This window comes from Rhamphochromis sp. 'chilingali' (assembly GCF_963969265.1).
Source record: "Rhamphochromis sp. 'chilingali' genome assembly, chromosome: 4".
NCBI classification, from domain to species: Eukaryota; Metazoa; Chordata; class Actinopteri; order Cichliformes; family Cichlidae; genus Rhamphochromis; species Rhamphochromis sp. 'chilingali'.
Window position 1 is genome coordinate 29,033,103 of NC_137948.1, and position 14,830 is coordinate 29,047,932.

The 14,830-nt window shown below is 40.3% G+C and overlaps 1 protein-coding gene across 2 annotated transcripts in view; it reads left to right on the forward strand.

Moving 5' to 3' along the window:
• The first annotated feature begins 248 nt into the window (after positions 1–248).
• The window catches only part of mtnr1aa (melatonin receptor 1A a), a 44,332-nt gene continuing 29,750 nt past the window's right edge, over positions 249–14,830 (forward strand). Inside the window, exon 1 of one of the 2 annotated variants that reach the window (XM_080880974.1) lies at positions 249–593. In XM_080880974.1, coding sequence (XP_080737100.1) covers positions 410–593 — 184 coding nt within the window. In that variant the 5' untranslated portion in view covers positions 249–409. Of the gene's footprint in view, positions 594–12,271; positions 12,295–14,830 lie in introns of those variants that run through there. The other variant, XM_080880975.1, reaches the window with a different exon arrangement.

The window sequence follows — 14,830 nt, forward strand, 5'->3', positions numbered from 1 at the left end:
AGCCGTGGAGTTGCTCTTTCACTGCTCGACCACGGAGCGACAGCATTTCTCCCTCGAAATAAAAGCGCCCTCTGCGAACTGTTTGGTCACATGCTGCGATGGTTTGAAGTGGCGGCTTCATGTCACACATGCGTACCGACAAAGTGAATGGCACACGGGCGCAGAAGTGACACCGAGGCGACCAAAGAGAGGGGGAGGCTGCCAGAGCTGGGCGGAGCTCACTTTGGCGGAGAGGAGAAAGAAGAAGAGCAAGAAGAAGGAGTAACAGCGGCGCGTGGAGGGGATGAAGATGAACCCCGCGGGAGGTTATAGGATCCCACCAGCAGCAGCAACGACTCCGAGACCCGGGCTCTAGGAGTGCAGGGTGAATTTGGCTCAGTTGAGAAAGTTCGGCGACTGTAGCTGTACAATGGTTATGAATGGGTCTCACCTGAACAGCTCCTTACCAGACCCCGCTGACACCGTCCTGAACCGCCCGCCGTGGGTTGCCACAACTTTGGGGTGTTTCCTCATCTTCACTACGGTCGTTGACATCCTGGGCAACCTCCTGGTCATCTTCTCCGTTTATCGGAACAAAAAGCTCAGGAACGCAGGTGAGCCCGGGGAAAGTATGCGCGCGAGGCGCCAGAGCGGCGCGCGCCTGATTACTCAGCTAGGTTTGGGGAGAAAATAAAATAAAGCGAAACAAAAACTCTGGTTGACTCTAATTTGCAAAGTGACAACGATAACAGTTTTAGCTGAAAATACGTGCTTATTAATTACAGCTCGTTTCCAAGTGTGTTATTGTTTTGTTTATAGCCACTAAATTATTTTAAGTGACAGAAACGTGTCGTTTTGTTTTGCGATTTTAACGGTTGTCATTTTCTTTTTTTGGTTTTGTTTGTTTTACCAGCGAGCTGATAATTAGAAATCCGAGCAAGCGTAAAGATGCTTCCGCTCGCGACAAGCTTGTCGCACAGTAGGCTAAAGACACAATCCATGTTTTTCTTCTTTACCCCCACTTGTATTACTGACATCAGTATTTTTGCTTTGATATTTATTCATTACAGAGGCCAGTTGTACCAAATAGTCACACACATCAACTCGCCATAGCCTACTTTTGGAGCTGATATGATTTATGATTTACTGTCAAGTACGCGTCAGCTAAGCAGCCTCTGAGGAGAGCGAAGCGGAGAGAAACATTATAGCGATTATTGACAGTGTGAAGCGACGGGGAATGCCCATCACCCAGAACTGCTCGCACTAATGCTTCCCAGGCTTCTCCTTTATCGCCGTTATTCCAGCCATATTTAACTCAGTTTAATAAACGATACTATCAGGCAAAATGTTATGATATTACCAGTCCGATGATGGAACTTTTGTCATATATGCGTGGGCTTTTTATATACACGATCGACCAGTAATACAATTATGATTTCGGCTGAGGATTAAATTGTGCGCCCCCGAGTTTGAAGGAGATTGACACAGCGGTGTTTGCCTTGCTCAGCGGAGGTGGTAAAACGCTCATAATTTAATAGTCGGAGGACAGAGCGCTGCTGAGAAAACCCAAGAGGCTCCTGTCATGCTCAGGTCTGCGCGCATTAGCTGGCAGCTACGCGTACCAAGGTTGTCATCATTTGGAGGCTGTAGTTGGGTGATTTGCTAAACACACCCCTGACATTACAATTCCGCGTACTGCAGAAATGTTAGGGTCAGAATAGATTTCCATCATGTGGATCGAGACCGCCGGGAAGACCCTATGGGATGTACAAGGATATACAGGCTCTCCTTACTTTGAGAAAGCGCGCAGAACCCTCTGCTACAGCTGGATTAGAGCTGCTCACAACACAGTCGTTCTGAGGTGGATTTAGTCTCTCAGGCTGAAAATACATCTGTGCGATTTTGTAAGCCTCTCTGCTGCATGATATGTGGGACAAAGTGCGAGACAAGAGAGGAGATAAATTTAGGAAACAGCATCTTTTGAAGTTGCTCCATTAATTACAGCTAATTGCATGTAAGGAGGTCATAATGAACTTGCAGGAATTCGACCAAGCATGCGGCTGATTTATGTCGCTTCAAAGCTTTAATGTTGCACACCAGCTTGAATGATCCATATGTTTCAGCTATGTTTTCCGTTTTCCATCCGTCGTCTGTCCTCTAAGAAAAGTCTGACACGTGAATCTCCAGAGGAAGTTAGAGGAAGGATCATCAGCTTAATTGCGCTTCGCAAATCCTTCCCATGAATGCAAACAAGGCCTCTGGAAGCTAGTGACGTGGTTCCCCAAAGTTCATGCCTCCGAAGCCCCTTTGCTACTTTTCCATTCAACTTTCAAAGACGTGCATGACTAACTTAAGCTGCTTTCAATTTTATGTTCAAAGCCCATTGGCAAATTGTGTGCAAATTGGCAGACATATTGATTCAGACAAAAGCTTTTGCAGTCATACTTTAATCAGCATTTTTGTTATCGGACCTTATCTGTGGGAATTTGAATCAGAAATGATTGTATGACCACATATTCTACTGACCATCCCCTCTTAGGAAAGTGCTTTAATATCTCTCTCTCTCTCTCTCTCTCTCTCTCTCTCTCTCTCTCTTTATATATATATACATATATACATATATATATATACATATATACATATATATATATACATATATATATATATATATATATATATATACACATATACATATATATATATGTATATGTATATATGTATACATATATATATATATATATATATATATATATATATATATATATATATATATATATGTATATGTATATGTATATATATAGATAGATAGATAGATAGATAGATAAGTGGGAATTATTTTTTCTATGGCACAAACTAAATGTTGTTAGAAACTGCGCATCAGGGCGATAAATTAAATAACAAGTAATGAAATATACTCAGTGGAGAACCTGGCAGGCAATGCTGTCACATATTGCAGGCAGCAGCAGGACTGCTGCCTCTGCATGGCCAAACCCTCCGTCAGCGCATGAAATGGCCAGAGCGTGAGAGAACGTGAAGCCAGCAACACATGGTGAGCGCTTTGAGCTGCGTGGCTGGATGCAGAATCAATGCTGTGAGCTCTACTCAATGCCAATAAATCATCTTAACTGTACCTGTTTTCCAGTAGATGAAGGAAATTCTGAACAGGAAAATAAATAATGGCAACAAGGAAGGGTCTCAAATGACATTTTTGGCAGATTCTCACAAAAGTGGAACATTAGCTCATGGAATATAATCTGTGATGGTTTTTATGTTGCTTTTTCTTTATAAGAACAAAAACAAAAACTTGACGCTGTGCCATGCAGTTCCTTTCCTTCCTAAATAATGTGGCACAAGACTCAGGGCTTCTCCTCAGTTTTTGAAGACGAGCCATGTACATTTTTTTATTTTTACAAAAGACAATGAGCTGGTTTGGCATTCTGTGAAAATGGGTTCATACCCAAAGTTTTAAGCATAATGGAACAGTGGAAATAGAGCAGACCTCGTTGCCTCAGAGCGGCATCATGTGTTTTTAGTAAGCAGCTTCTTGAGTTTGTGAATGGAAATAAAAGATAAGTGTAGGGTTAGTTCTCAAAGGTGTCATTTATGTCCCAGTGTTTTCATACTGATCTCAAGACAACAACAAGCTCAGCAAAACAGGCAAGTTAAGACGGTGATTTACTACTGTACCGTTCACAGTCTGAAGTGAGAAGTGTACAGATATCTTGGTGTGCTGGGATGTGCTGCTGCATAATAAACCAAAGAGCTCCACATTGGAGCAGGGCTGTCTGTGTTGGAGTGTGACGTAGTGTTTATCCTTTTTCAGCGTTGCGTGACTTGGCCGCGTGCCCGCAGAATGTTATTTCTGATCGTTTATTACCCCTTGAGTATCTGTTACAGTGTTATTGGTCTCAGTGTAATGAATATTTCCAGGAATTATGCAGAATTAGGGGTATTTGCAATTTCCTCAAATGAAAATGAATGTTTTAGGTTTCTAAATATCCGTGGGCTTTGTCGGGAGATTCTAAATTGGCTCATCACTGTGGAGCTTAATAAAGAGATCATCCCCTTCTGTAGATGGTATACAGTAGATGTTGATTTCGCAGCTTCCTGTTTTGCTTTCATCAGAGCTAAAGCCATTTGAAACACTTGTTTTATGAGAAGCTGAAGTCTTTTATGCCTAGCTTTACTGGGGCTGCACAAATCTCTGTACGATTACACTGAGGAATAACAACTGTCTTCTGTTTAACTTGATATTTAAGAAGAAAGTTAATGAAATCATTTGCACATTCCTTTTGTATATTGTTGGTCCGAAAAGTCCAAAAAGTTGTTTCATATTTAATATCTCTTTTTCTGATACACAGTAAGGATGTCAGATAACCTGGCATCATTTTCGACAGTATCTCTCGTAAAAACCACGTAAACAATCTATAAAAAGTTTGAAAATTCTTATCTCAAACTGAAAAATTGGTCTATGCCTTCAAGGGTGATTAGACTACTGCAACACTCTATTTGTTGGATTGTCCACCTCATCAGTGGGACAACTTCGGCTTTGAAGATATTCCACTTGAACATACTTTCTTAGTACTGAAGTCAGTTTGGCTCACACTGGCTCTCCCCCCCCCCCCAACACATCTCTGACTTGCTCTGTGTCTATAATCCAACTAGACTTCTCAGGTCATCAGGTGCAGCTCTTTTAACAGTTCTCAGAATTAAATCTAAGTGTGCTGAGGGGGCTTTCACTCACTATGGTCCTGTTCCTTGGAACAAACTGCCTGCTGACTTAAGGTTAGTTACATCCGTGCATACATTTATAAACAGGCTCAAAAGGTTTCTGTTCACACAGGTGTACACTCAACAGCTGATTATGTATGTGTGTGTGTGTTAACTTATATTTTAATTCTTTGTAAAGTTTTAATTTCCTATCTTAAGATTTTCTTTCCATAAAGTTCAGACATCCTCAGCATGACTCATCTTCTCATTTCATGCTGTGCTTTGGAACCATCTGCACCACCTCCTGCTTGAATAGCTGTGGTTATTATTTACTGTACATTCTGTAGCTACTAGAGGTGGGAATCACCAAACATGCCATGATACGATATTATCACAATACTTAACGCACGATACGATATTATTGCAATTTTTTAAAAATATTTTGCGATATTCAGATTCTGTACATAAAGGTAAACTTTATCAATATTCATTTTATCTAATATCAAAGTCTCACACTCAGTCTTTCTCTCATTTCAGTCAGTTTTATTGTTGACAAACTTGAACGGTTTGTATTACAGTCTAGTCCAACTTAACTGAATTCAACCATCTGGTACAATTATAGCTATTCTGAACTATGCAATTTATGAAAACTATGCAGCCCCTTCAGCAACTGAAGAATTTGAAAGTAAATTAAAACAAAATATAATTTTACATTAAATAAAAAAGTTTTAAACTTAATTAAAATAAAACATGTCTTAAATTAAAATAAGTAAACTCATGTTTATTGCTGCCAAAAAAAAGTTAAACACATTTGGACAGTGAAGGAATGTCAGGATTCTTGCTCAGAAAAAGGATCAGCATGCTCTGAAGTCAGAGCACAAAAACCTTTTTTGTAACAAAATATCGATTTCTGCTGTCCCTGTATCGATACATTATTAGCAAACAAAATATCACGATACTACACAGTATCGATTTTTTCCCCCACCCCTAGTAGCTAGCTACACATTCTCTGCATGACCAAACACAGCCAGGCTAAAAAAAACCTTGATGTGTAAAAATCTAGATGTTGAGTTCAAAAAACTGAAAAGATGTGCCTGCAAAGAGTCCAGGCATTGTACAGCCACACTGCATAATGCATCCACTCCCAGCAGCAGTAGACTATCGATATCGGTTGCTTGTATCATGTGTTCCCACCTCTGATGACAAGGCTGCCTCTTTGCAAACCCTGATCAGCCCCTTTTGGCTTACACAGTTTCAGTTTCACCCACAGTCACTGAGGGACAGAATCTAGGAAAACGTTCAACTGTGGCTAGGAAGTTAAGCCGTTCATATGCTGCTGGGTCCACACATTGTTTTGCTCCCTACTAACTCATCATCTAATGTTTTATCATAGAAACTGTATGTTCAAATAGGAAACATTTTCAAGCAAAGTACTGTGAACTCCTTGTTTCAGTAATAAAAGTTTTTAGTTCACATTACTAAAAGACTAAAGATTATCTCACCAGAAAGTTGGTTTATGAAAGCTTTTAATGTGAAGTAGTTGCCTTAGGATATTGTGCTTGTAATAGCATTAGTGTAACGTATTACTGCTCTGTAAGAACACTAAACAGGGTGGCTGATCATCAAGATAAAATTAAAAAGCATTGCTGCTGGATAGATGGAAAAACAAACTAAACCACACAAGCAGTAAACCACCACATCGCTTCTTGTTTAGTGACTACTTACCTACAGGGTAGTGATTACTTACCTGAACAGTAAGGTAAACACAATTATTGAACATTCAGTATGCTTACCATTAAAAGTGTCTGATTTTTGTGAAAATGTACTTTAAATCCCAAACATGTATGGAGGGAATCTCTGAAGTTTCACTTTTATCTGTCAGAGATTTCATGGTCTTTGAAGAGCAAAGCAGATGTCAAGTGGGCTTCTTAGTTTTAGTTATTAAAAGAGCCATAATAACTTGAAAGATCAGAGACTACGTGTGCTCCCAAGTCCTTGACATAAGAGGTATTTTATATCTTTTGCCAAGATGTAATCAGATTATCTTATGAAAATAAACATGTTAGTCATTCACATCCTCCATGCTGCTCATATTAAATTAAATATTTGTCGTGAATTTAATACCTTCTCGCATGTTCATTTCACAGATCGTTATCATTTGAAGAAAACCATGAACTAATGCAAATACTGCCTGTTTAGTTAAGGCCCATATTTGGCTGATAATCGGCTGATGGTGTAGAAGCCAGAGCTGCTTGCTGGGTTTGTTAGTTTCTGTGGTGATGGCTGTGATAAGCATCGGCACGGCACGCTACGGCGGAAAGTTTCAGCAGGTAAAAAACGCAGATAAACCAGAGACACGTAACAGAGGGCAGGCTGCGACTTTGCAGTTAATTTATAGTTTTCCCAAGCTGAATAAGTGAACATTGAGTGGGAGAGGATAAAGATCTGCTCCTTTTACTCACCAGGCACTTAACTTGCAGGTATAGATTAGTTAATGTCCCTCCTGTCGGCCAAGACACGGAAATAAAGGAGCGCCTGCCAGCGCGCCCTGGGGCTGCTTTACACTTGATGACTTCAGAACTGACTGCTCCTTTTAATCCTCCCGCGTGTCCTGAAACATGTAAAATACTTTATATGTTTTTTACTAATTAAGCAGATCTACTTCGTACAGATTTCACACCAGAGAGCTTTTGCGCCTCTCATAAGGATTTAAACTCAAACATTAGATCACGCGCAGATCTAATTAGGCAGCAGATATGTGCATGGGCTCTGGTTCCAGTGCTGGGATTGTGGGGATGATGCTATCATTGTTTGTGTTGCCAACCTTGTCTGGCTTGTTTGCTGCAGCTTTTTGTTGTTAGTGAGTGAGAGAGGAGTTCAACAGTGCATGATGGTAGAGTTAATGATGAGGAGTAAGGGCTGGTGCGAGGCTTTTGCGCAAACTGGACGTGCGGTGAAAGAGAAGGAGGTAGATGTTAGTTTGCTGCTGGTGTGGGTTGGTTAATGCTCTCGTAACATTATTAGCAACAATCATGGGAAAATTGCTCTGTGACTCCTTTTTTTCTGTTTCAGTGTGACTGGATTATTTCAGTCTTAGTAGGTGCCACATTGTCCTGCTGGGCTTAAGCCTCCTTCCAGGCTCTGAGAAAGAAAACTTGACCCAGCAAGAACTCATATGACTTAGTCTGCTTTTTACGGGGGCCAGCATCTGCATGATTTAATCATTTTCTAATATGTCCTGGATTGCCTGACTGCACAAGCCCTGCCAGGAGAAATCCATTCGGAACATACAAGAAATGCATTTGCTGCGTGATCAGGACATCAGCTTTTGTCCCCCCGCCCCCTTATTTTTCTTTAAGAAAGCTGTGGGGGGTTTTTTTCTCTCTTTACTGGTTTACATTCTGCACAGCATTTCACATTCTCCTCACCAGGTTTTTGTGCCTGAGTCTCATCTGAGTCTCCCATCACTGTCTTTGTACTCCACCGCCTCCTCCTCCTCCTCCCATGCGTACTCACCCTCAAACACGCACAGTACACTCATTTTTTTTCTTTTCACTTAAATTTCACCTTCCAGGCTTCATATTCCATGACACCCTGTCTGTTTGCATCACTTTGATCCAACACCCCCACCGTTCTCTAAGGACGCTATGTTGTCAGACCCCGTACCTGTAGAGGAATTCTGCCAATAGCACTTTGCATCAAGCCAGTCAGGCAACAAGACGGTTATCACACAAACCCTGCAGATACCAGATTATGTAATGGCCAATGTTGTTATTGACGCGGTCGAATTTAACAAAAAATGGGCGTCCGGTGTGTGATCTCCTCTGTCGCACTCTGTACGCATATACTCACAGGGGAAAGCACATTTTAGCTTCAAAAGCAACAAATAATGAGTCTATAAATACATATAGAAGAGAGCTTATTCTCAGTCATCCACTCCACCCACCATTCACTGTTCCAGCTCTCCCTCTCTCCCTCTTTCCATGCTTCCCTGTGCTATTTTTAATCATTTACAATATTATACAGTGAAAAACGTCTCTCTGCTTGATAGAAGCCCAGCATGACACACATGGGAAGCTCGGGGCAGTGAGAAAGAAGTAAAATCTAATGCTCATCCAACGGGAACTCTGCATAACACATGCCATACTGTAGAGTGCCTACAGTAGAGCCTTAACTGTTTGATTACACACACACATTTGAGGTCCAGCAGGTTAGAAATGCAAGCTGGTATCAGGAAGGGTGCCAGTTTGAATCCCAGCTGAGAGAATCAGCAGAGGCGGAACAGGGAAACGAGAGGCACTCTTATCTGTGCTCAAGGTGCCCTTGAATGAAGCACTTGGTCGAACGTTACTAGTCAGTGGACAACAGTGGAGGACTGTGGTTGAACTCAGCAGCTTCCAGCTGTGAATGCGTCAGACTGTATGACCATTAAAATAGAAAAAAAAGGAAATCTGCAAGCTCAGCTTTTCTCGCATAAAATGTTTTTTAAAAAAAGGACAAATGCAGAAACTGACCCCATTATCAACGCCACGCTCTCGTCTTGCTCCCTTTTATCATTAAGGGCGCAGTTTACCCACTGGAGTAACGAGCAAAACAGCTCAATCAAAACGCCTCATCAGTCTCTGTGAGCCAACAGAGTGATTCACTTGAATGACATGTTATGATGATTATTATGGCAGACACATGAATGCCATTTGATGCAGCCCTGTGAACACTGTCCCATTCAGATGTAGCAGAACAGTGTCTCGGTTCAGCAGCCTGGTTTATCACTCAGATGATAGCATCTTCTTGCATGCACACTGCAGATAAAGAGTTCAACAGTGCACACACACCTACACACACACACACACACACCTACACACCTACACACACACACACACACACACACACACACACACACACACACACACACACACACCTACACATATAATTTTAGTAACATCAAAACAAAGAAGTGACAGAGTTAATTCTAAAAATAATCCTGAGGTTAGCGGGTAGATGCTGTCAGATTAAATTAGTAACACCGTTCAAACAAAGCCTCGTCTAAAATAGAAAAAAACCCCAAAAAACAGGTTTGATATTTTCACTTAATTTTAAAGTAGAAGTGCCACCATTTACAGAGCACGTAGAAACTGGCGGAAAGTGTGTGCTACTTGGAAGACAGTTCAAGAAGATTTTCTTGTAAGCCACACAGAAACAGAGTCGCTTTTATGACCACTGGAATCTGTGTTTTCTAAGACATTCATGAAGACGGCCGTTTGTTCCTTTTTATTCTGAAGCAGTGGAGATTCATCCTGACTGTTCTCACAAGCACTCTGAGAACATTTGCTTTTGCCTGACAGACACAAACATAGTGGAAGTATTAATGTTTCCAAGAAAGGGACTCTTTCGCAATCCTAAAAAAACAAAACAAAGAATGAGATGTGACTGATATAGATGTAGGTCACTGTAAAGTCCCTTGAAGCTCACAGCCCATCAGATACTGGATGCTATGAACTTACAGGAATCTCATAAATGAAGTTATTAAAGCTGTAGCAATGCACCAGTGTATCGATGGCCCTGCTCATGTGTCATATTAGTTTTTGACAACATAAATATTTAGAGATACCGGCATAAAGAGCTTAATGATTGTAATCACTGCGCTTTTCAACATGAGTATTGGTATTTAGACTGAGAAACCATAATTTTTGACTACCTGCTGATCATTATCTTAATAATGGGTCAAATGACTGTGTGTAAAAAGTGAAAAACTAGCCACAGAGATTCATAACCCAAATCAGCAGATCACCCCAGCTGTACTGAGCAGCTGAAACCACTTTGTTCTGTTTTAAACCAGTTTGTTTGGTTTAGTTCACTCTTGTTTTTTTGGTTTTTTTACACATTAACATACATAGAGCTAGAAGACTTTGAAAATGCCAAGTTCTTTCACATTTGGATTTCTTTGCTGCAGTTTGTCATGACCTGTCAGCCATCATGTAGCGCATGGTCAAACAGCTCCATAGGTTTTTGCACAGTGACATAATCTTTGTACTTTTGCTTCTGTACACCACCACAGTGGATTTGAAATCAAACAGTCAAGATGTGATTGGGTTTCTGACTTTCAGTTTTAAATGAAGTGGTTTAACAAAAGTTGTGCATCAACTCTTCAGCAATTACAGCCATTTTATACATCGTTGCCCATTTTCAGAGGCTCAGGAGGAATTAGGCAACTGAATGACAAGCCGTTTAATTGCAGAGTGAGTCCTGTTACCTTGTTATTTCATGACAAATGAAGCTTATAAAAGGCTGGGAGTTGATTCTGAGTGTTGAAGCTTGTCACCGGAACTCTCAATATAAGGTCCGGAAAACACGAAGGAAGGAAAAATTGAAGGAGGCCATCATTTGGCTGAAAAACCAACATTAACCTACCAGAGACACAGCAAAAATAATTAGGAATGGCCAAACAACAATCTGGTCCAGTCTTTAAAAAATAAATACACTGACCAGGTCAGCAACACCAAAACGCATGAAAGACCATAGAAGTGGTCTCTGCTCAGATTCAGCCAAATGCTGCAAAACCGATCAGACAGTGCAAAAGGATAATGACCCAAAGCAAACTGCAAAAGCAACCCATGAGTTTTTTAAGGCAAAGAAAAGAGATATTCTGCAATGAGGAAGTCAGTCACCTGATTTCAACTCAACAGATCATGCTTTTCAGTTTCTGAACAATAAACTGAAGGCAGAAAGACTCAAAAACAAGCAGGAAATTGGCTGCAAGTAACGGCCTTGCAAAAATATCTCAAGGCAGGAAACAATATTTGGTAGTTAAATATATGTCCTCTTCCAAAGTCTTATGGACCTAACTATATATGAGCATAAGCTAAGACTGTCTGTTCATATATCCATTAAGGTTACCAGAAACACATGCTCTGTTAGCTCAATGATCCACTTATTTAATACTTGAGGTTGCGTAATCATATTTTGCTATCCAAATACCACTGCTGTCATTGTCTGAGTAAGCACCCACTCAAGGGATTTAATTAATTATATTCACCAATGAATATTACTGTTTTTAGATCTCTAGCACTATAATGGATCTTTGTAATGAAACCAGAGTTGAACTTAGTTTCTCTTTTCTCTTTATATAACTGACACGAGGACTTGAATCCATCTCAGTGACACCTATACCTTGTTTTGCCTACAGAATTACGAGTGATTTTGGAATGGCCCTGTTCCCATAATTATAGCAGTGCAGAGGTGGACGCTAATTCTCAAGAGACAGATTATGACACATTCTTTGTGGCCCGTCACGTTCACAGAGTAATTAGTTGAGTCGTCCGCTTCCCTCTAATGAGCAGGAGCTTAGTGTGTGAGATTTCTTGGTCACAGTATGCTTTCCTTTAATGACCCATAAACATGCTCTCTGTGATTATTATCTAAATTAGTGTATTTTGTCACACGTTCACACATTGCTTGGGTTCATTCCAGCGTACTTTGGGCGTTGTCCAAAAGCAATAGGGAATTACGCAGTAGGAAGTTGGATGTTCACACTGCTAGTGCACGCTGACCCAATCTAAGCCTCACTTTCTCTGGGAATATGAGAATGAACTCATATGGCCTGTTGAGGTATGAAGAAATGATCTAATACATTTTATGGAAAAACGTTGTGCAGCAATGAAATTGAGAATGCAAATAGATGTGTGCGATATAATAGCGGGTTATGTTTATTAAGGGAGCATTTGCTGGCTTTGCAGTCAACATAATATCTTATGAGTTGTAATTTCATGTAGAAGCAATTCAGTGCCAGATTAGAAAGTTTACTTTTGCTGTGGAAGCTGTTCACCAATTATGGCTGAATGAGATGGGGAAGGTAGAACGGAGACGCAAAAATGGCACGTAGGAAGTGTATTACAGATTTGATTTTCTCTGTTTGTGTGTAGGTGTTAATAACGAATGACATTCGGACAGTTATAGAGATTAACCTGTGGTCCTCCCATTATCCTGTGCAGCCAGGATCACCCTGTTTATCTGGACTAAGTGCTAATGAGGGGATGGTGTTTTTGCAGCTACTATAGCTGTGCACAGCGAGAGCATGTTAATGATGAGGTCAGTAAGGTTGTGATTTGAGAATTTGGTTCCATTTAGAGCTAGTGCCAAGTTGCCTTGTTCATGAGAATCGTTTAGCATTGAGTGTTATCAGCTCCTCTGTCAAGGCCTGTGCGAAATGAGGGATTTTGGTTCACTTGTGGGGGAGACTTCAAAACAGGAGAAGCATAAACACGGTCCCAAAGATAAGTGTGTTGGAAAACAATGTCTCACTTAAGCATGCAGCAGGCAAAAAGCAATATCCAATCCAAAATCCTATTTCCGGACACCCAGTGAATTGAGATTCAAAGATCACTTGTCTGTTAGGTTGTTAGTTTCTTGACTTTATACCAGCGGTCCCCAACCCCCAGGCCACGGACCGGTCCATGAGTCGTTTGGAACCCGGCCGTGAGAGTTGAGGCTCAGGTGTGAAATTTATGGTTTTCAGGGTTTTTATTCGTTAACTTTGTCTTTTCCTGTGATGTATTTGTGTTTTTTTAAATAAGTATTTACGCATAACCATAGTGACCAGAGAGCATTAAGTGGCAGACAGGAGGATGTTTGTCTCTGTCGTATCATTTTATTTTGTTGTATTTATCCGCGACACCTTAAAGGCCGGTCCGTGAAAGTATTGCCTGATTTAAACCGGTTGAGTACCGCTGCTTTATACAGCAGCCAGTTGATTTGAGTTTTTGTTTGTTTGTTTTTTTGCCATGTGTCACTGGAAGGCAGCCTAGCAACAGACCAGACCCAAAAACCAAAGATGATAAAATTTATCTTACTATTTATCTGACTATGACTCTGTTAAGTCATAGTGGACTTGCAAGAACTAACATCTTTTTTTCACATTACTCAGGAGTAGTTTGTCTCTTGATTATTGTGAGAAATATAAGGTATATATTGGAAGGTAGAGAGCTTGTAAGACAGAGAAAACCCTAACAATTAAGACGACGCCCTATGAGCAATCACTTGTTGACAGTGGGAAGGAAAAACTCTCTTTTAAGAAAGCTCCAGGCTCAGGGAGTGGCAGCCATCTCTTGAGACTGGACTAAAGAAACACTGTGGAACTATAGTCATGTATCACTGTAGCTGGCATAACAGATTCATTCTTTTTAATTGATTGTAGATTAGTCTTATGCACCACACGTGTACTTTGCAGTATTTTCATTAACTATTCAGCACTGAGACAGAGAGCAGAGGAAGAGATACTCTCACACTGAGCTGAAATTAAGAGTTCACAAACTTATAGTAAACAACAAAATTTGCAATCCTTTGTATTTGTTAAGCAACTTTGTTTTGCTGTCTTTATATGGCAGCAAATCACAATATGAGTCATCACTTTGTTCCAGTTACTGGAGACCGAAAAATAATTCATACAGTGATACCACACAGAAGGGAAGCAGAGGTAGATTCTTGTCTTACTAACAGATTCATTATTTGAACTGTGGAACATAAAAATAAGTAATGATTCTTTTTGTTTTATATGTTTTATATATACGATATAAAACATCCAATTTAATTAGAGTTTTGTCTCAGCTCAGCTCTCTCGTGTCGAACTAAGTGCATGTGGACGACTTAACAATAGACCATGAAATTATTCCTGATTTTAGGGTCATTTAGGAAATGTTTAAAAAAAAAAACCTGGACTACATTTGATGGAAAAGAGATTTTTGCCATGTAGATTTTGGCACATACTTTTCGTCTCTGATGGGAAAGTTACACAAACTTGAGATGTGTAGTTGGTAAACATCCGTAAAGGGAGGGTGATAATGTTGCCAGAGATGATGAGCTGCTTTTCTGCTGAGGGTGAAAAAAATATGTAGAGAGTTGTCCATCAAATTGTTGTAAAAGCAGAATATGAGACTCAGTTATCCTCATCTTTTCTTATCAGCTTTCACGTGCAGGAGTCAGTTATCCTGTGCTTAGTGTCGACCCTAAATGAGTAACTGATCATTCATTTATTATCTTTGTTGATTAATTCCACGTATACGTTTGCTGATGTGGTTCAAACCGTAGTCATGAAAGTTGAGGTGAACATTAGGAATTAAACATCTGTGTCTATGCATAGATTTCTCAC